The 23,164-nt window shown below is 38.9% G+C and overlaps 1 protein-coding gene across 2 annotated transcripts; it reads left to right on the top strand.

Annotated features, from left to right (window-relative positions):
- Nucleotides 1-6,005: 6,005 nt before the first annotated feature.
- Nucleotides 6,006-22,952, top strand: LOC122642713 (protein DETOXIFICATION 42-like). 2 transcript variants are annotated; one of them, XM_043836276.1, is made up of 14 exons: nt 6,006-6,196; nt 6,609-6,711; nt 6,951-7,072; nt 9,260-9,469; nt 9,725-9,918; nt 18,003-18,138; nt 18,372-18,468; nt 18,624-18,724; nt 20,489-20,652; nt 21,247-21,318; nt 21,407-21,523; nt 21,609-21,704; nt 21,823-21,944; nt 22,580-22,952. In XM_043836276.1, the coding sequence occupies exons 2-14, from the start codon at nt 6,635-6,637 to the stop codon at nt 22,650-22,652; spliced, it is 1,581 nt and encodes a 526-aa protein (XP_043692211.1). In that variant the 5' UTR covers nt 6,006-6,196; nt 6,609-6,634; the 3' UTR covers nt 22,653-22,952. The 2 variants fall into 2 exon arrangements, with proteins under 2 accessions (XP_043692211.1, XP_043692210.1); XM_043836275.1 differs by having other exon boundaries at nt 6,018-6,133.
- The last annotated feature ends 212 nt before the right edge of the window (nt 22,953-23,164 follow it).

Below are 23,164 nucleotides of genomic sequence, written 5' to 3'. Positions count from 1 at the left end.
CTATTGTGCGATTGTTCTTTTGGTTTTTCCTATTCCTTATGTGGCAGGCTTAAATGCTTCAGTAAGGAGAAGTGATATGATTCAGATTAGAGGAACTAGAAGAGTCAGGGCTAGGCCTAAAAAAGACCTTAGGAGAAGTGATGAGGAAAGAAATCCATGCATAGCTTAGGACTAGTAATATGTCAATGAATAGAGCTGATTGGAGAAAGAAGTTTCATGTAGCTGAGCCCATTTAATTGGGAGGAGGTTGAGTTAAGTTGTGTGGCAGGCTCTGCATATCATTAGGTCATGAGTTGTACTTGAAATTTTGATTGGGCAGGAATATTTTCTGCCACTTACATGAAATAGTGATTAATTGAATGGATGCTCGAGCCTTTTTCTTATTGAATATTTTGTTATGTCCCACCAAAGGAGAAAAATTGGGTATTCGATCTGTGGATGCTATACTGAAGTATGGATGTGTGCATGTGTGGACACTCACAGTGCGTATGTGTGGATGGATGTAGAGTTAAAAAAGGGAGGAAAGTTTTCCTTCGCCCACGGAATCTATTCATTCACCACTGTGTCTGTACCACTGTGATCACATCATTACTCCCACCTGTTATTGAAGAAATTTCAAAATGACTTTTTTACTATTCTAGAGTCTCATCCGAGTGTCAAAACCCTTGAGGGAAACATGGATGAAGGGCAACTCGATTAGATTTTTGTTTTACTGATTTCGCTCTTTTTCTCTCTCTTTTTTATTTTGGTTCACCTCATAATTTAAACTCTATCAATCTAATGGAAATATGTAACGACACATTTGTATTTGTATGGGAGAAAGAACACTACTTGGGCGCATGTAATGCGTTGCCTGCGCCTAGACAAGGGGGGTGCGATGGTCATGGAAAGGTTGAAATTCTTAGGGGCACGGTGGTCATTTTGCGTATCACTGTATCTGGGTGTAGGGACATGTTAAGAAAACAACTCCCAAAATGATGATTTGCAGAAGAAAAACGAAAATAGAGAGAGAGAGCACACAACACACGACATAGAGATTTACGTGGTTCACCTCCAAGATGGAAGCTACGTCCATTGTCGAGGAGTAGAACAAGTTTCACTATTTTCTCTGAAATGTTACAAACCCTCATAACCTTATCTCAAAGAGATAAGAACAATATATAAGAAAGCCCTAACCCCAGAAAGTACACAAATGCCCCTAGCCTAAAAATATCAAAAAACCTGAGCCGGACCAAAACATAACACATGGCTCAAAAGCACTCATTTCGAAGATCTCGACGAGCCCAACACAACTCCAGCTTTTGGCTTGGAGCCCCACCATTTTTCGGCATTCCGAAGTCATTTCGAGGCCGAAACGACCCTCCGAAGGTCTCAACCGCACTTTCTGGACCAAATCAGGCTTCACCAACAACAGGATAATGCACCACACACGCTCACCCAGGTAGAGTTCTCTTTCCCTTGTTACTATGTCGCATGTACGAAACAATGATTTTTTTCTGAAGAATCCTTGATGTGGGGTTCGAGTAAGAAATTGTAAATTGTACATTGGTAGCACGAGTTTGATGCGGATTTTAGAGTGGATGTTCTCAATTGAAGGCATAGATAGCATGAGCTCAGTTACTTAGACTTCTTTCATGGACCGACCAATGAGCTTTCGAGGACGATTCCGTTTGAGGCAGTGAAGAAGGCGAGGACATGAGCGATGGTCGTATTTCTCATCGAGGGTTAGATTTTGTGGATGGGGAGAGGGTGGGGAACCAGCCAATGATAGAGGTAGCTGGTTAGGAGCAATGAGGTTATTGCGATAGAGGAATAATCTAGGTATTTTAAAATACAAAGGGAGAAAGGAAGGTGAAAATTTACTTTTTGAGAGGAATCAGAAAAGATGTTAAGAGTAGGGGACTTCGAGTAAATATAGGGTGATTATCGGGGAGTGAGAGTAATTGCCCCTAGGCTTTGTTTGTTTCCTATTTGAAAATTTTCACTTCAAAAAAATTGACTTATAAATTTTTTCATGTATAAAAAGTTTTCCATGCTTGTTTTTTAATGGAAACAAATATTGGAAAACTTTTCAACATATAAAAGTTTACCTAAAACAAACGGAGCCTAAATAAAAGTGATGGAAAATCTCACATTGGAAAACTCTGAATCCTTCGATGCCTTCACATGATAGTTGAGCCTTCATAGCTGAAACTTCTGAATTAGACACTTAAGTAAAAAGTTTGGATCACTAAATCACAAAAGGAAAATACATGATATATCATTAATCAATATAAGGAAAAGTCGTGAAAATGTACCATGATCATATTCTGATGAAAACAAATCTTGAAAACAAAGAGCAACATTGAATAAAAATACAAAAGATATAACAAATTCAGATATGCACGAATAGGTGATAATTACTTAAATGCCCTCTATGCAAACCCTACCCTAATAGGCAAAAGAAAATTAAGAAAAATAAGACAAGGGTATCGATCCTAACTTAATGTAACAAGACTTGTGCAGAGAATACTATCAAAAGATGTTAGAAAACATTAAAATAAATATGCAAATTTCGTGCATAAGAAAACCCCAATTTTAATATGCATGTATGCAAAGAATAATAAAAATAATAGAAAATAATCCTATAAAACAAGCTAATGAAAGAATCAACAAATATAACATTAAGCATGACAAAACAACGATTTAAAATAAAAATAAAAGTTCCTAGAAAATAAGATTAAACGATAAAATAAAACATAAAATCATAAACAAAATGTATGAAACATAAAAATACAAGAAAAGTTAGAGAAAATCAATGGAAAATTACGAAAAATTTTAGATGAGAGATGATGGAGCATACTAACTCCCTGTACGAAAAGCCTATGGGCCATCTTTGCAGACAACCACTAATTCATGTACTACATCCTTTTACATGGGTCCTTCTAAGAGATTAAATGGACTAATAATTCATATTAGTAAACGAAAAAGACCATCTAATCATGTAAATTCTCATTTAATTGAAATGGAGAGGTAAAGTTTCATTTTAGCTCTATTGCTTTATAAGCATAAAAAGAAGTCTAAAAAAAGCGAGAGGGATTGCTGCGATGTGATGAGTGTAGTTTCCCACTATTGAGGGAAACTACGCACAAATCCTCTACTAGGGAGAGTGGTTGTTTAATAAGAAGAGAGTGTGTGTGGGATCTTTGAGTGAGATGTGAAAGGGCATAAGAATTGGATTTGCATAGTGGATTCTACCCAAAAAAAAAAATAAAAATGATTTGCATAGTGGCATGGTGGCAATCTTTTTCAAACCAAAAAGTGATTTGATCAAATTGATTATTTGTGCAATATTATAGTAGGGATTCATCACTCAGTCTTGAGCTTCTAAGCATTGTAGAAATCCTTTTCAAGTCTTGAGCTTCTAAGCATTGTAGAAATCCTTTTCAAGCATCATGTAGCCCTACAGGTTGACACTTTGGAGTTTTCTTCGTACGTGGAGTGCGGTGGTTGGTGAAATGACATTGGCCACATGGCCGGTGGCTAAGGGAATGTTTTTCCCTATCCTGTTCTCTGCCTGGTACAGTGGTCCAGTTCCTCTTATAGGGAGGCAAAAATGACATTTTGATTTTTCTCGGGGAGTGTATTCGGACAGGGGATTAGGTCATCATTTCCGCCCCCGATGAGAGGTGTTGAACCACTGTACCGGGCAGGGAACATGAGACGATAATGATCCGTGGCTAAGGTGTTAAGCTAAACCCATAATGAATCACTGGGAGAGGGTTCCCCACGCTGCCAGTGTGGAGGATTTTGCACGCCACACTAATGGGTATCATGAAAAATATATCATCCACATGGGCCCATGTATCCAAGCCGATCGTTTTATTTTAGGGCAGAAGATCACTGCCAAACTGTGTGGCCCTTGCACAGGTACAAGGTCAATGAGAACACATATAGGGGTATCAACGGGGGTGAGATTTTTTTTTATCTAGGGGACGTGGGCGTCATTTCATGTAAAAACAAAATCAAACCAAATAACAATCCTTTTTTTGGGGGGGGGTGTATCCTATTTAATTGTGGAATGAGACTTTAATTACGACAACGTGAGAGGGGGGTGAGGACAAAATTTTACCGCTACACTGGTAGTAGAAATGTTACTGCTACATTGCTGGCAGCCAAGAAAATGAGATTTGAAAGGGTATTTTAGAAAATACTAAAACTTAAGAGGGTATTTATGAACCTAAAAGGGAAATAAATTATTCTATTTCATTGGCTGCCAGGAGTGTAGTAGGAACAAGTGTAGCAACAAAATTTGTCCGGTAGGGGAGGGAGTGCCTCAAAGCACAAGGTAAAGATTGGAGAGCTAAACCCATAACCTCTTGAGAGCCAGCACTTTACCAACTGTGCAAACAATTGTCCACAAATAATGATAAAGGGAAAAAGAACGCTCGCATTGCCCCTACACCCGGACAATGGAGTACACAATTTACCATCTCGCCCTATGAAATAAAAAATCTCATACATGTAGATGTTCCTAGACTCTCCCAATGGCCCCTATTGGTGGAAGACCACGCCACCAAGCAACGATCTGTTACCTTGTTTATAATCTATGAGAAAGAGAATGTTACCTGGTTGTGTGAGGCACGCAGCCCTTGGATTCAAACACAGGGTCGCACAAAATGACCACCATCCCCTCAAGAATTTTCGCCTTTTTATGAGAGCAAGGCAGTCATTTTGCGTGGCCTGTGTCTGGACGCAGGGCCACGCACCATACACGACGAGGTATAGTTCTTTCTCCCATAGCCCATTTACCGGCTTCAATTTACTGTTTCAGTAAACAAGTTCAATTTGAAATTGACACCTCACGTCCATACGCCTTACTGTAATCCATAACAACAAGACAATATGAAACAAACTTTCCCCACAAAAGTGAAAAATCAAACCAAACTTTATAATCAAGGTGAAGTAACAGAAGATAAAAATGTTCTCGTTCATCTTAAACCTCTTGTTAAGAGGAATTTCCATTGATATCAAACAAACTTTCCCAACTTCTTCCAGCCACAAAACAATAAAATTTTCAGAAAAACCAAAGCTTTCTTATCCTTTTTCTCCATGGTGGAGCTATTTCTTTCAATTTGAATTAACATGAGAAAGGGGAAAGCTTTGTTAGGCATGAACCAGGAAAAATTCCATTCTGTGACCATAACCACTCAAAAGTAGAGTTGGAGAATAATTGGTATTTGTTCTCTTCTGTCCACATCTCCCTTTGTTTGATTTGATACAAATTCCCCAAGTTTTCAATCTTTGGAAGATTAATCGACACCTCTGCAACAATATTCCAATCCACATTGGCTTAATCTTCGAAAGAGAAAGGGGAAAACTTTATCTCCAGTGGCTTGACTTGCAGGTGGACATGAAAGTCTTTCTCCGTAATTTACGGGCTTGAGTTCATGGTTTCTTTTTTGTTTATTAGCAAATCACAGTTTCCTGTGGACCAGAATATCATAATAGCTAGGTTTATTATATCTGTTCATTCATTCATTCCTCCATTGTTAAGATTTAAGAGGACAATAAAAAAGAAAAGAATAGAAAAGAAAAGAAAACCACGTTCCATCTCCCATGGTTGACGCATACAGTGATCAAGGTAATATTTTAAAAGTGGTGCTTGTTACTTATTTAGTTGGAATCACCGCAGGTTTGACATTCTAGGGCAGAAGTGCAGAACGGGGTAGCGGAGGAAGATGAAGAAGAAGGTGAGAAAAAGTGAAACTGGAAGTAAAACAACTCCGAATTTGAGACTGGCTTGCAAGGTTACCAGGCTGATGACTTTTGGATTCTGATTGGGGTCAACAACGCCGTGACTGACTACTCTGTATGTGAACGGCATTCTTTCTTTCTTTCTGCTCACACGTATTTATTCAACAGTGACCTTGACTTCGTGTGATTTGTTGCCATTGTCATTTTGCATCCTAGTTTGCGTCTACTGTTTGGAGCTTTTCTTTGGGAATCTCTCTCTCTCACGAGTCACCCCTCCTGTCTCCGTTCTTGTGGTTTTCGTTTGTTGTGATATGTGATGGACTCTTAGAAAGCCTACGAATGAGAATTTGATTTGTCTAATTTTTTGAGCTTGATTTAAAGCCTACTTTTTCGATGGGTTAGTGGGTTTCTTCAACCTGAACTTAATTGTTGAAGGTTAGATGCGGCCTCTCTGCTAGAGGTTGGTTCCAAGCTCTGACAATTTCGTCTCATGGCTTCTTTCTTTGTGTATACAATTCTGATACATGGTTATTCGTTTTAATTTCATTTGCTTGTAGCAACTTGTTTCATACACCATCAACCCCACCCCATTTTTTTTTGTGGGGGGGGTGGGGGGTGGGTTTGTTCGGGGGAATGAAAATGGTTTTGTATTAAAGAACTCTTCCATTGATGACTCTGTGGGCATGTGGGCTTCTTAATCCTCTTCTTTGTTGCCTTTAATCCTTTTGCTTCATCACTCCATTATAATTAGATGATGTGAAAGCTGCAGTTGAAATGCTGCCTAATTTGGGATACAGATTTTTCTTTATGGGCAATAAGCTTGATTGTCTGCTGCTTCTGCAAGAGTCATATATTCGAGTTATCATTTGCAGATTACAGAGATTTGGTCCATCCAATAATGGCAGAGGATGCTGACTGCCTTCCGTGTGGAAAGAAAAGAAAGATGCCTCTTTGTGTTCTTTTCAAGGATGCAAGGTACTGTTTCATTGTGTTCCTTGTTGCAAAGTTTCTTCAGTGTTATCTGCCAAAAAGAAAAAAAGAAAAGAAAGAGGAACCTTTTGGCTTAGAATTGAATATACCAGGTTTAGTTATCAGCAGCACAGTGAGTTTTTGTTTCACTGGTTGGTTTCCTAGTGAATTGGACCATCAGAATTGCCTTTATTTGAGTAATAAGTTATAATTTCTAATGATTGATTCCACCATTGGATGACCAGGCATGTTTTAAAGATGGATGAGCTTGGCTCTGAGATAGCCCAAATTGCATTTCCGGCTGCCATGGCTTTGACAGCTGATCCCATTGCTTCCCTAATTGATACTGCATTCATCGGCCAAATAGGTACTGCTTTTCAGTTTCTGTTCCTATTATGTGCTCATGAATGCTAATTATGCTAATCATGCGCCATTAATGTCTTTGCTATTCTATTATCTGATGCTGATTGATTTGTTGATCATCGTGGTCCTGGTGGCAGCATAATTTCTGGTCCACTTTCTGCCTGTTCCATTCTTGCCTAGTCTCTAATGAAAGTATTGATCAATTCTGCACTTTTCAGCCAGAGTTGTTGCATTGTTAAATAATAAGTACTAATAATTTTGATATAAATAGGTTGAAAGTATTTTAATAATGACTCGTGTAGAGATATAATTAGAGTTACTAATTACCATAAATTCCCAAATGTTTTAATTATAGGGAAGGATAGTATTCAACAATATAAACAGGCATCCAGGGGGATTATCTTTGCATACTCAAAGCTTGTCCTTTCTCATTTATAATAACTAAAGTCATCCTTCAAAGAGTGGCATAAATGACTGTTCCCTTGATTGGGGGGGGGGGGGTTGTCCTTGACGGTCCACCTTTTCTGAGCCACTAGGAGGTCTGCTGTGGCCAGATTGACCATTGGATGGGAAGCCCTCACCTTGGATTGCCACATCTCAAGTTTTGGCTCCTAACTCCACTTTATGTCCCACCATGTTAGGATTTTTACTCTTGTATTTTCCAGTTGCCTCAAAGTTGGCAAAGTTATTATTTTCCCAACCAATTTTTGAAGCTTTTACTGAAATTTTTTTTTCAAAGCTTTATATCCCCAAATGTGGATGACATGTTCTCAAAACTTGACCCCCAACAGAGATGACATGGGGAAGATATTTGGGCAGTCAAGGTGAGACTTCTTCGATGGTTCCTTTATGGGCCATCAAGGAAAGCTTTGCCACAATCCTTAGTATGTGTCTAATTTCAAATAATTTATGGCTTGGTCCAATAGACAAAGAATTCATATCCATCTTGCAAGTGTCAATGTGGTCTGACATGGTGATCATCTTGTTTAATATGTCATATTAGTATTGCATTGGAGATCTTATTAGCCACTAATACGACCTTATAAGTTGGTCCCTTCACATTTGATTCTCTGCATATTATTATCTTTATTAAATGCAATCCTAATTTTTGGTCCCATCCACATTCAAATGTTACTATTTTGTTTGTTGTTCACTTGGGAGACAAGCCTCTGTATGAGTGGTGAAGTTTTCTTAGACAGATCAAGTTCCATCATCTTGACATTTTCTATCTCAATTAACCTCTTTGATAATTTAAGAGTTTTAAAGGATGGCTAAATCTTGTGATTTTGATGAGTTGTGACCAAGGGCTACCACAAGGTTGTTGTTGTTTGTCTCTTTGAGAAATAATACAATGAAACTGCAGTGTAGAGCTCATTATTCCAATGGTTTGCAAAAATACACAATTCCATGGCGTATGAATGAGCTCGGAATCATGAAGTACACATTGGTTGAGGCAGCTTCCCTGTAATTGTAGTGTGTTTTCTCTTCTGCTTTTCTATTTAATTGCCACTATGCTTCCTCGGCTGGCTTGTTGATTTATCTTGTATTCACTATTATTTTCGATAAGATCTCTGTTGTTAAGGATCAAATGCACATGAACACAAGCGCACATACCCTGCAGTAGGGTGCAGGCACTAGGTAACTAGTAAACAGTTTTTGAGTAGACAATGTTAGGAATTGGGTGGCATCAGAGCTTAGTTCTAGTCACATTCTGGAACATTGACGTCTCACGGTTCTAGGACTGGACTTGTTTAAACATAATGCTAGTTCACACCTTCTGGATGGCATCTAATATATTTGAGCTTAGCCACTTGCTTGCATTTGCTTCATTGTCAAGAATTTTGCCTACTTCCTTAATTCAATATGGTTCAGGCTACTCATTCATGTGTCTGATATAGTTGATTATTCTTGTTGCTAACATGCAACTAGCTTTCTTATGTAGAAAGAGAACAACTAGTTAGCTCTTCCTGCAAATTTTTTTTTAATCTAATGAAGATTTGATTTCTAGTAGTATGTATTTGAGGAAGGAATGCTTCTTTATATGCTTTTCCAACCCTACTGCATGCTGGATACCTGTAATTGTTGTACAGTTGCAGGAGAGAATTACCTCATCTCTAAAAGAAGTTACTTGCCAGATAACTTTCAGTCAATATTTATAATTAAATGCTTGTAGTGATTTTTTCATTTACAGGTCCAGTGGAGCTTGCTGCTGTGGGAGTTTCTATTGCTTTGTTTAATCAAGTTTCAAGGATCGCAATATTCCCACTTGTCAGTGTCACAACCTCTTTTGTTGCAGAGGAAGATACTGTTGGAGAAATGAACACTTGTGACTATGAAAATGAAAACTTGGAAATGGGGTTTGCTCCAACTAGTGAAATGAAAGAGTTGATTCCAAAATTTGGTATGTTTTCTTTACTTTTTCTTAATTTCCCCTCTTTTTATCATTTTAAAGGACTATTTGACCTGGGTTAATGGTGTGCATTAAGCTCTCTCCCTCTCTCCAATTACTTGGGGTCGTTTTACTATAGGTATCCACAATTTACTTTTTTTTTTTTTTTTTGGGTATAAGCTACTTCAGATGTGTTTTATGGTTAGCTTCCTAAATAATCACATGGAAAACTAACATGCTTTACTTATGTGGTATTCTTTTTATCAGATGCTGATAAAAGCATGCACAGTTCAGAACCACTTGCTGGTGGAAATTCAAACATGTCCAAGTTTCAGCATGAGAAGAGGCAAATCCCATCAGCATCATCTGCATTGTTTATTGGAGGGGTGCTTGGTTTTGTCCAAGCCATATTCCTAATTTCTGCATCAAAACCTCTCTTAAATTTCATGGGAGTGAAATCGGTAATATATTTCTTTTCGTTTATTATCTATGTTGTTTTTGTTTGTTGTCCAATTATATTTTGCCAATATGCTGAACATTTCTAATTTTTGTGATAAATACATTACTACTGCTGCTGTACATAAACTCATGAATATATATCTACCTTTCCAATCTTTGTAACTTGTGTATGCTTGTGGAAATCAAGCACTTATGAGGGTGGATAATTCCCTCATGCATGTGTAAACACACATTTTCACACAAACTGCTCCTGGGAGGAAACCTCGGTGTTGCATGAGACAGGTAGCTCCTTGGTGATTTTGGTTTTATGTTTGTGTTGGTTTAACCATTTGCAATTGCCGAGTTGTGAGGCTTGAATTCTATGCTAATACTTTGAATACCATGTGCCATCAGTGTGCTCTACTATGGCCAAGGATTTAAGGGTTGGCATCATGATTTTTGAAGTTGGAATATTCTGGGTCCTTTGGTTCCCTTTAGTGTAACTTGTAGGCTTTATTGGTACCGAGGATTTAAGGATTGACATCATGCTTTGTATTGGTCCTGGTCAACTGGTCTGGATTGTTCTGGATTGAGCTGTCAGCAAAACCTGTTGTACATAGTGGGTTGGCCGATGTGATTTATACATAGATCGGCTTGATTGAATCAGATGCTGTTCTGATACTAACTTTAAGTCCATGGTCGGTAGAGAGGTTATTGCCATTTGTCTTCTAAGGCTCTCTTTGGTATGATTTCAATTTCAAAATTTCATCGATTTCTTGAAATAAGTCAACAAATAGGTTTTTGGTCAAGAAATTGAAATTGTTTGGTTACATTAATTGAAAAAAAAATCATGAATAAGAAATTCATTTGGTAACTTTAATTTTTAAAAATAGCTTTCATCTATTCTTCTTCCTCTACCGAACAAAGCATCCAAATCTCTTTGACACATTCTAGCAAACATTTTCCATGGATCTACAGAAAGGGAGTGCTGAGAGGGGGGTTGTTACGTGCATGGATAACCTAAAGATAAAATAAGAGAGAGAGAGAGAGAGAGAGAGAGAGAGAGTTGGATTTACGGATGAAGCTTGGCGTCTTGGCCTATTGGGAGGTAGCCAACCTCTTCTCAAGATAACATCTAGGGAGATTAAGTATGATTTTTCCAGATAACTCTCTTCTCTTCATCTTACTAATAAATAGGGTCGCTAAGGATGCAGCTGTTACACTTGTATCTTCTTAGTTACAACTCTCCACTACGACTTCCACATATTCTACCACTCCTACAAGATAATAATACAACCGATCATAACTACTCAATAACTGTTGAATAATGTGAACCAGAATACCGTGGGGGTATTCTGGTCACTTTGGTGTTTTATTTTATGTTTCTTATGTTTTTATGTATTGCCTAGCTATGTCGGCTATGGCAGGGGTATAATTGTCTTTATGGTGTAATTTTTGAAGTTATAAATATATGGCTTGGCTGATCACATTGATCATTCAAGCAGTCTCCATATTTCTGGTTTTGTTAACATGGTATCAAAGCTATCTTCTCTGATCTAGGTTTTCAAAACCTCCCCCCTCCATTTTTTCTTCTCTTCCACCCTTCTCTATTGATTTTCTGTTCTCTTTCTTCTTCCTCCTTCTTTGGTTCTCTCCATTCTTCAAGGGCAGCACTAATGAGGTGATCACATTATGATCTAGTTGCTGCCCTCCATCCCACCTCACCATGTATGCCATAATTAAAGTTTGATAGGCGATTTTTTGGATTGTTCCTCTTTTTTGGAAATCAACCTATCGACTTGGGAGATTGATTGTTCACCTTTGGAGCACTGCCGGCAGACCTCTGGACAGCATCTATCACCATTACTTCATCAGTTATTGAAGCTCTTCAAGTTCCAGCCTTCTTCTCCCTTACATCGATCTCAACTGTCAGGGTTTTGAAAAACCCTGACACTTTATCGATCTTAGGGTTTGGGCTGTTTGTTTGGGGAGATTTTTTGAGGGAAGATTCCCTTGTTATATTGCTGCATTCGACCTATTTTTCAGCCACATCTACTGCTGTTTTTTGAAGATCAGATTTCTTCAAATTTTTTGGATCGATCTTTACTTGGCTGAATCATGGCTGGCTTCGAGATGACTACTGCTACTTCAGGAGGAGATGGTCAGACTAGGACTGACTTTCTTCCCTATGCTGCTGTCATTAAGCTTGATGGTATGAACTATTTAATTTGGGCCAGATCATTATCCTTGACCGTGGCTGGTAGGGGACTCATTGGCCATCTTACTAGTACCACCAAACAGCCTACTGAAGAAGGTGCTGCCCGTACTAAATGGGCTGCCAACGATGCTATGGTGATGTCCTTTGTTCTGAATTCTATGACCACTGACCTCTCTAGTCAGTACCTCCTCCTTGACACTGCTACTCAGATATGGACTGCTGTCAAGGGAACTTATGGTCAGTCAGGTAGTGGTGCTCAAGTTTATGAAATCCGGAAGACACTCCAAAACACTACTTAGAAGGAGATGTCTGTCACTAAATACTATGCTACCCTCAAGTGTTTATGGCAGCAATTGGATCACTATGCTCGGTTTCAGCCTACTACTACTGCTGATATTACTGCCTATCACTCTTATGTGGATCAGTTTCGGGTCTATGATTTTCTGGCTGGCCTCAATGATGTTTATGATCCTATTCAGGTGCAAGTTCTTGGTTGGGTTCCTTTCCCCACTTTAGAGGAGACCTTTTCTTATGTTCACAGTGAAGAAACATGCAGGGCTGCTATGATGACTACTCCCAAAGTTGAGAGATCAGCCTTATAGGTTACTGGCTCCACCCTAGATACTTCTTCTGACAGTGTTGCTACTACTGCTACAGCCAAAGAGCTTGTGAAGTGTGATCATTGTCACAAACCATATCACACTAAGGCTCAGTGTTGGAAATTACATGGGAAGCCTGCTGATTTTGAGGCCAAACGTGGTCATGCTAAGTCTAAAAACAAAGTCAATCACACTGAAAGTGTAGCTCCAGATCTCACTGCTGACATTGGTTTCTCCCAGGAAGAATTCCAGGCTTTCCAGCGTCTGTTGATCACATCCGTTGTCTCTACTACATCTGCTGCCAATTCAGGTTCCTTCTTTGCTCGTACAGGTATTTCCTTTGCTGGTCATTGTGCATCACTAGTCTCTACTCCTTGGATTATAGACTCCGGTGCTACTGATCACATGACAGGTTCTTCCAGCCTCTTTAATACTTATTTTCCTGCTTCTGGCAAAGATAAAAGTCAAAATTGCTAATGGGTCCCTCTCCTCCATCTCAGGAAAATGATCCATTGGATGTTCTCCTTCTCTTACACTGTCATCTGTGTTGCATATTCCCAAGTTTACCACTAATCTTCTTTCCATTAGCAGTATCACCAAATCTCCGAATTGTAAAGTGACATTTTTTTCCCACTCATTGTGTTTTTCAGGAACTGGAATCGGGGAAGACGATTGGATCGGGTAAAGTGCATGGCGGATTGTACCTGCTTGATGGAGACCCTGCATCTACCCAGGCTTTACCTTCTAGGCTCTGTCACCCAGCATCTTTCTCTTCTGAATTACACAAATGGTACTTTAGACTAGGACATCCCCCCTTAGGTACTTTATCCACTTTATTTTCAGCATTAGTTAAAGATTGTAATAAGGAATATTTTTTTTGTGAGCCTTGTGTCATGACTAAACAGACACGTTCAAATTATCCCATTTTTAATAAAAGATCTTCTTCCTTATTTCATATTGTTCATACTGATGTGTGGGGTCCTAGTAGAAAAGTTTCCTTTTCTGGTCATCGGTGGTATGTAACTTTTATTGACTGCTATTCTAGGTTCACTTGGGTCTACCTTATGCACACAAAAAATGAAGTTTTCATGTTTTCAGCATTTTCACCAGCTGGTTAAGACCTAATTTAATGCCACTCTTCAAATTTTGAGGAGTGACAATGGGACAGAGTATATGGAAGGTCAGTTCCAAAAATACCTTGCTGCCCATGGAATCCTCCATCAGACCAGCTGTGTTGATACTCCAGCCCAAAATGGTGTAGCTGAGAGGAAAAACCGCCACCTCTTGGAGGTTGCTAGAGCTCTTCTGTTTGCTCGCAATGTCCCTTCCCTTTATTGGGGGGATGTTGTCCTTACTACAACCTATTTAATTAATAGGCTGCCTAGTCAGGTTCTTAATTCTAGACCCCCTGTTGAGCTCTTACTTGGCTCTTCTTCCTTTATTGTCCCCCTAAGGTCTTTGGCTGCGTTTCTTATGCCAGGGATACAAGGTCCCCTGGTAAACTTGAACCACGTAGTCTCCGCTGCATTTTCTTAGGTTACTCTGCTACACAGAAGGGGTACAAATGTTATTAACCTCCATCCCGCCGGACTTTGGTCAGCATGGATGTCGTTTTTCATGAGGGTGTTTCCTATTATCTGTCCCCACCTCTTCAGGGGAAGAGTGTTGACTATAGACTCTCCACCTCTACTCCAATCTGTTTACAATGAGCCTGTACCAGTTCGGCCTGCTCTTAGTACTCCTCCTGAGTCAGGGGGAGAGGTCCCTATACAGGGGGAGACTATCTCTATTTAGGGGGAGCAAACTACCCCAGTCCAGACTCCTGTCCAGAGGACTATTAGTGAATTTCAGAGGAGGATTGATGACAGTACTGTGAAGACCTATGCAAGGAAACATAAGCAGGTTCAATCAACTGTTGCTCCAGTACCCATCCAATTGCCGAACCCGGATCCAGAACCTGCCTCTCTACCTGGTAATGTTCCTTCTCCTGAGTTACCTATTGTTCTTCGCAAAGGTGTCAGGACTTGCACTCAGCATCCCATATCTCATGTTGTTTCTTATGACTCCCTTTCCCCATCCTTTCGTGCTTTTGTTTCTTCTCCTTCTTCTGTTTGTATTCCTAACAATTGGCAAGAAGCTCTATCAGATGGAAAGTGGAAGGCAACAATGATGGAAGATATGGAGGCCTTGAAGAAAAATAATATATGGGAGCTTGTGGTTCTTCCACCTGGGAAGAAAACCGTTGGATGTAAATGGGTGTTTGTGGTGAAACAGAAGGTGGATGACACTGTGGATAGGTATAAGGCACGACTCGTGGCCAAGGGGTTTACTCAGACATACGGCATTGATTACCAGGAAACCTTTGCACCTGTTGCGAAGCTAAATATTGTTCGTGTGTTATTATCCTGTGTAGTCAACCTTGGATGGGATTTGCAGTAGCTAGATGTAAAAAATGCCTTCCTAAATGGAGCACTGGATAAGGAGGTGTATGTGGACATTCCACCAGGGTTCTCTTGTGACAAAAACCAAGGAAAAGTGTGTAGGCTGAAGCGTGCACTATATGGGTTGAAGCAGTCACCTCGAGCATGGTTTGGCCGGTTCCACAAGGCCATGATTTCTGTGGGCTATAAGCTGAGTAATGCTGATCACACACTCTTTATAAAGAGGGTTGGTGAAAAACTCACTGTTCTTATAGTCTACGTTGATGACTTAGTGGTTACTGGCAATGATGGTGATGAGATCAGACGGTTGAAGACCTTCCTTGGACAAGAATTTGAGATTAAAGATCTAGGGAAACTAAGATACTTTATTGGGATTGAGGTGGCCAGATCCTCTAAATGCATTTTTCTCTCCCAAAGGAAGTATGTCCTAGACTTATTGGCTGAAACCGGGTTGTTAGGCTGCCATCCTTCAGATACTCCTATGGACCCTACTGTTTGGCTTAAGGAAAAAGAGGGTGAGCCTGTTGATAAAGGCCGGTACCAAAGACTTGTAGGGAAGCTGATTTATCTCTCACATACTCGTCCTGACATTGCTGTACCCATGAGTACTGTGAGCATAGTTGTCATGGTGTCGCCATGGCAACGCCATGGCGTCCTGGCGCTGGAGAGGGTTGCATGGCGACCTACGCCATGGCGTCCCTCTTTGATTTCTTCTTCCTGTCTCTCTTTCCCTCTTCGATTTCTTCTTCCTGTCTTCGATTTCTTCTTTCCCTCTTCGATTTCTTCTTTGATTTCTTCTTCCTGTCTTCTTTCCCTCTTCGATTTCTTCTTCGATTTCTGAATTTTCTTCTTAAAACTTGAGAAACAATAGAGAAAAAATAAAACATGGCTTGAGTATATATCTATTAACACATTAAAAATAGAGAAAATAAAAAATAAAACATGGTCGACATGCTCGCCATGGCGTTGCAGTGGCGGGCGACATGTCGATATATCGACGTGACACCCCTCCACCGACTTGGATCGCCGTGACGCCGTGACAACTATGACTGTGAGTCTGTTTATGCATGATCCCTACTCTTCTCATATGGAGGCTGTTCTTCGTATCTTGCACTATCTGAAGTCAGCTCCTGGAAAAGGCATTCTTTTGTCTGCACATGGTCACCTACGGATAGAGGCATACACTGATGCTAATTGGGCTGGTTCTGTAGATCGCAAGTCTATCTTTGGGTATTGCTCCTTTGTAGGTGGAAATCTTGTTACGTGGCATAGCAAGAAGCAAAATGTAGTTGCTCGTTCTAGTGCTGAAGCTGAGTTTTGAGCTATGACACAAGGTATTTGTGAGTTACTCTGGCTCAAAGGTTTGCTACAAGATCTTGGTGTCTCTATTCGTCTACCTATGATGTTGTACTGTGACAACAAGGCTGCAATCAGTATAGCACACAACCCAGTACAGCATGATCGTACCAAGCATGTTGAGGTGGATAGGCATTTCATCAAGGAGAAGTTAGAAGATGGGCTGATTTGTATTCCCTTTGTGACATCTGCTGATCAACTTGCTGATAGCTTCACCAAGGGATTGCCTGGAAAATTATTTCATCCTAATCTAGTCAAGTTGGGCATGATCGACATCTTTGCTCCAACTTGAGGGGGAGTGTTGAATAATGTAAACTAGAATACCGTGGGGGTATTCTGGTCACTTTGGTGTTTTATTTTATGTTTCTTATGTTTTTATGTACTGCCTAGCTATGTTGGCTATGGCAGGGGTATAATTGTCTTTATGATGCAATTTTTTAAGTTATAAATATATGGCTTGGCTGATCACATCGATCATTCAAGCATTCTCCATATTTCTGGTTTTGTTAACAATAACTCATTCCATAACACTCTACCACTAATCCATTATGACTCAATAACTTAATCCTAACTAACAACATCACACAACAATTAACTACACTTGATAACTCAGGTAACTGACCAGCCTACCATGTGTTGCATGGTTACGTGCATGGCATTGAGCACATAATGGGGGTGGGGCCTTTTTTCTGAAGCCATGTGACACTCTGGATGAGTCCATCTCATCCTGGCGAAGATTTTTTTAATGTCCTATAACTATAAACAAAGCATATGAGTCTAGCTAGGACAAATCTCAGGCTCGAACTCCTATCAATTCCTGATTCCTCTCCAATTTTACCGAGGGAGATTGGCAACAGCGCAGAAAGCGGGTGGGGTGGGACTGCGGAAAGGGAGGGTGGTGGTGCGGAGTTCAAAGTGATAAAAGTGAACAAAGGGAAGTAAGATGAGAGAAGAGAAAGAGGAGAGGAGTGACCAAGGGAAGTAAGGTGAGAGAAGAGAAAGAGGTGGGGTGAGAATCGATTTCTCTCCCTCATTATTGAAATAGCTCCTCAGATATTTCACTATTTCAGATAAAATTGATATCAATTCCTCATAAATAAGGTGAAAAAAATCATACCAACCCCATGAAATATTATTCAAAATTAGGGAGATTTTGAGTTACAGTTAGTGTGTTTATGATACCCTTTTTACTTGCATATCCATAAATTTGGGACAAAATGTGTTGTGATGAAGATTTAGTTGGAGTTAGAACTAATAGAAGTTAGAATAGGATATGTTTTAAATTCTATCATGTCGTCTTTACAATGAGTCCATTTCTCCTGCTAATTATTTGTCTTAAGGAAGACCATATATGATGTTCCCTTCCATGGTGTAGATTCTGAAGAACAATGCATATTGTACCCTTGATGTAATACTCAGGTTGGGATATTTTCTAAGCATGTGTTGCTAATCATTATATAATGGTAAATAACAAATCTTTTTTATGCATATAGGATTCCCCTATGCTGAATCCAGCACGGCAATACTTGACATTGAGGTCACTTGGTGCTCCTGCAATTCTTCTCTCGCTGGCCATGCAAGGGGTATTTCGAGGACTTAAAGATACAAAAACTCCTTTATATGCTACTTGTAAGCAGAGATCATTGTTATTTCTTTCAATGTGTAGTTTTTCCTTTTTAAAAAAAAAATAATAATAAAGTGAGTAAAACAAAAGTCAGTTTGCGAGACTTGTACTGAAGGCCTGCTTTTTTTTTTTCTATGACTTGCTGGAAGTTATCAAGACAGAAATTAGGGCCGCATACATGCATACATAATAAATAATTGTCTGCATCTCTCTTACTAATTGTTGTGGTTCAATGTAGTGGCTGGAGATGTAACAAATATTATTTTAGATCCCATACTTATGTTCGTTTTCCATTTGGGTGTTAGTGGCGCAGCAATAGCCCATGTTATTTCTCAGTAAGTTTTATCTGATCACTTTCAAAATAGTTCAGTGTTTCTCTGTTTCCTGTTATGCTGGCTTTTAGTATGTACTTTTAGGAAAAAAAAATTTAGTATGTACTTTTAGAAAATTCATTTGGTGGTTTTTTCTCACACTATATTTTGTTCTTTAGGTACCTAATTTCATTAATACTGTTATGGAGATTGATCAAGACAGTTGATCTTGTATCACCAAGTCTCAAAGATTTGAAACTTGGGAGGCTTCTTAAAAATGGTGAGATTTAAATTCAATATCAGTAAAAGATCCTGTGTTTTCCTTTCTAGAGTTGAAATCTAGCATACTCTTTTGTTATGTTATGTATGGTAAAAGATCTTTGGTGAAACCAGATACAATATTTCCTACTCAACTATGTTTCTAATGATTTAGTTAAGCATCGAGTAGTTCATCCAAGATTGGGTATTGGGCGAGTATTGTTGTATGAGGATATAGCCTGCTGTCCCTGGTTTCCCACTTTTCTTTTTCTTTTCCCTTTGTTGAGGGTGGAGCTGTGGCTCTTTTCTTTGTATCCCTTTTTTTTCTTTAATAAGTTCATTATTTATCCAGAAAAAAAGGGAAAAGAAACTACCTGCTCGATAGAAAGTAAGTTAAGTTGCAAAACTACTGAAAGCATAAAATATGCACAATTCTTTTCAATCAACTAGAATAATCTCATCTATCAAAAAAAAAAAAACTAGAGTGATCTAGACTGAAGAAACTGACCTGGCTGATTGAAGTTCTATGGTGTTGGAATCATATGTGAATAACTGGAAATATAACCAGGAGAAGTAGAGGAGAGAAAGAGAGAGAAGAGGGGGGGGGGTCATCCTCTAGGAATTCACTTTGGACAAGAGGAAATCCATCCTCATAACGATGCATCCACATGGTTGGCCACATAGACTGTCACTTGGCTGAAACTTTAGCTCCCTAACAACTAGCCTAACACAACTCTTAATTGCATCCTATTTGAAATAGGATTCTTTTCAATTAAAGCAATGTAATTAAATAACAACTGAGACAACTTCTAAAAAGAACCACAGATTAACTATGTCTAAGTAAGAAAGAAAAGTAATAAAGATGTGTGCGTGGGACCCTTATCCTTTAAGGTGGCCAAGATGCTGCCTACATCTGGACGTAGCTGTTAAGCCTCTTCCTTGGGCTCTGTAAGCTGACAGACTAGGTCAATGCTTCAGAAAAGGTTAATCTTTTCATTATTTTTTGTTAAAAAATTATTTATCCACCTGTGTCCCTCTTTGGATAGTTCGCCGTGTTAGAGCTCCTGTATGATATACATATTGTTTCCTCCCTTTCCTACAAGGTCAGCCTTTTAGAGAAAGAGGTTCTACATAGTATCAGAGTAGGCAGGGATCACGGTATAGAGTCCCCCTGGGAGCGAGCAGGTGTTAAAAAATTATTTATCCACCTGTGTCCCCTTTTGGATAGTCCGCCGTGTTAGAGTTCCTGTATGATATACATATTGTTTCCTCCCTTTCCTACGAGGTCGGCCTTTTAGAGGAAGCGGTTCCAAAATTTTCTTTCTTTCTCTTTTTTCTTCTTCTCGTTCTCTCTCCCCTTTATTTATTTATTTTTTGTATGAAGGATCATTATGGAGTTCTGGATGGGCTTTAGTGTTTGGTTGACAAGAACCTCAGAATCCTGTAGTTTACAGATGATAGCTCCCTTAGCTTGCCTGAGAAGTTGGACTTTGACCAAATGTATTCTCAGCTAAAATGCTGAAGAGAGGTTTTCACTGTGTTGAGGTGTTTGTTTAAAGACCATTCATATTCAACCTTGAGAATGTATGTAGATCCAAGTAATTAAATCTGTCTTTGACCTAATTGAGACATCTCGGTCTTCATGATGCTGGTTTCATGTTACTGTTCTTTCGTTATGAAGAATTCTGTGTGTTTGCATCGATTAATGTTGTTAAATATTATTTATTCTTTTTTGACACTTCAGTTTCAATCCTTGATGTCCTATTTTGTTTGTCCATGGACTCAGGTTTTTTGTTGTTAGTAAGGGTGATAGCTGTGACATTCTGTGTGACCCTGGCAGCATCAATGGCTGCACGGCTGGGATCAACACCCATGGCTGCATTTCAGGTCTGCTTGCAGGTTTGGTTGGCATCATCTCTTCTTGCTGATGGGTTGGCTGTTGCTGGACAGGTAACAACATATATTCATTTTAATCTTGGAAACTGACCTGTATGGCCAAAACTTAAATAAATGTCTTCTGGCCATTCACATTTGGCACATTAAATAAATGACTTTTGTTTAATTGTGTTTAACATGAATTAAGACCATAGGAAACAATGGAGTTGGTACTACATTAAGTTGGAGGTTTTTTTTTTGAAAATAAGTAAGTTGTCTCTTCTGATATTTCTTGTTTACAATAAGCTACAGGACAGAATGCCTTATTTGCCTTTTGCCTAGATTTCTGACATAGAATTTCATTGTCCATTTGTAGTTTCCCTTCCCACAATTTAACAGTTCGTGCTTTACCTTAATATTAAAACTTTTGGCACAAACTTTCAGTTTTATGGTCATACATCATGTAATGTTTATTCATCCATTTTAATTTATGCTTCATGCCTACTCAAAAGTAACTAGTCCCTCAAACTGTTACTTTCAAATTGTGTTCTGTTTCTGAGGAATTCTGACTTATATGGAAGTAATAAACCAGAAAGGTTCATTAGGACATCTTCTATTCTGAATTTCTTTAGCAGATATGTCTATTAAAATGGTATTAGGATTTTTCAGGCAATTCTTGCTAGCGCATTTGCTAAAAAGGATTATAGCAAGGCAAAAGCTACTGCATCCCGCATATTACAGGTACATTACCTCTAGAACGAAATATCACATTTTCATTTTCTTATTTATTGTGATTTCCTCTGAAAGTAGTGTACGATCTGTTTTGCAGTTGGGTTTTGTTCTAGGGTTGGTGCTCTCTGTTGTCCTTGGAGTTGGCTTGCAATTTGCATCAAGGTTATTCACCAAGGACATCAATGTTCTTCACCTCATCAGTATAGGCATCCCGGTTGGTGTAGTACTCATTTTCTTATTTTTGGTTATTTTAAATGATCCCAAACATCTGGTACTAAAATATTCTTTTCTCCCATCAGTTTGTAGCAGCTTCTCAGCCACTCAATGCGTTGGCTTTTGTTTTTGATGGTGTCAACTTTGGGGCGTCTGATTTTGCATTTTCTGCTTACTCCATGGCAAGTCTAGCAGCCCTTGCTAACATGATTTAGGGAGTAAAAGTTTCTAGTTATTCATTTTCAACTATATTTGATGAAATGTTTGCTTATGAAGATGAGAAAATTCTTCTTTCTTCAGGTTCTTGTAGCCATAGTGAGCATCTTGTGTGTGTCAATTCTCTCTGCAAGCCATGGTTTCATTGGAATTTGGGTAGCTTTGACAATCTATATGAGTCTTCGCACCTTTGCTGGCTTTTGGAGGTAAATCAACTAAACCCAAAATATTTTATCCTAGAGATTATAAGATCATTCTCTTCTTTTATTTTGGTTGATGGACAGGATTAGAAGAGGCAAGAGCAGTCTGTTTTATTTCTAAAATTTCCAATTCTATCCTCCCTCCCTGCTTGTGCATTCCATCTCTTCTTTAATGAAGAATGCATACAGGCATTTGCTCTGCCAGTTGGCACTGAAGTTTAGAACACCATTCAAATAATGTTGTATTACCATCCAAGACTAAATGGAAGCATGCACTTATAAAACATGACAATTCATGCTGATGAAGAACTTGTTAGTGGTTCCCAATCAGATTGACTGTGTGAGCAGGTGGGGGGGGCGGGGTATGCAAACGTTCCCATGAGGACATCCTCACTTAATCAGACTCTGCTAAAAATACTAGATGGATATCCTTCTGTTTAAATTTTAAATTACTTGGTTATACAAATTGGACAGACATGTGGGTATTGGTGAGGGGTTTGACCCTTAACTGAAAAAGGTTCCATAAACTTTCACTATAATTAGCCCATGGCTTAAATTAAAAAGGCTACCCATGATAACCATTTCTAATTGAATGCCAAAATAGTAACTTATTTTGATCTTCTCTGTCACCATATGTGCAGGATTGGGACTGGCAGTGGGCCTTGGAGCTTTCTCAGAACCTCATCATTTTCTTCCTATGGTGACAACTTATAGCCCAACAGGAATTTTGTACAAGTTGTAAATTCTCAATGAGTCGTACAATGGGAAGCATTTGATGTCTTGGAGTATCTCCTATCAACATTTTTTCGGTGTTTTTAACACTTGTATCTGTGTTATCTTCTATATGTTATATCTTTTGTATCTGTGTTATCTTCTATATGTTATATCTTTGTATATTTCTTCTACAATTGTTTGGTTTTCTGTTTGCAAGTTGCATATCACAGCGGCTAAAAAGAGAACTACACTTGGCTACCTAGTAAGGAATACCATGGTGGGAAGAGCTTTTACTATTTACTCAAGTAATTGTTTATTACTATATTCAAACACTTCAACCCCCCCCCCCCCCCCCCAAAAAAAAAAATCATTTGTTGCTGTACAATATTTTGCTTTTTCTTTTACAACTTTGATTTATAAGTGCACATGAATAAGACTAAATTGGTTGAATAAAAAAATTAGGCAGCCATACCAAACAACTAGAAGAAACAATTAGGCTGGGAGAGCAAACA

This window comes from Telopea speciosissima, chromosome 10, assembly GCF_018873765.1.
Source record: "Telopea speciosissima isolate NSW1024214 ecotype Mountain lineage chromosome 10, Tspe_v1, whole genome shotgun sequence".
Lineage (NCBI taxonomy): Eukaryota > Viridiplantae > Streptophyta > Magnoliopsida > Proteales > Proteaceae > Telopea > Telopea speciosissima.
This window is presented reverse-complemented; position numbering and strand designations above follow the sequence as displayed.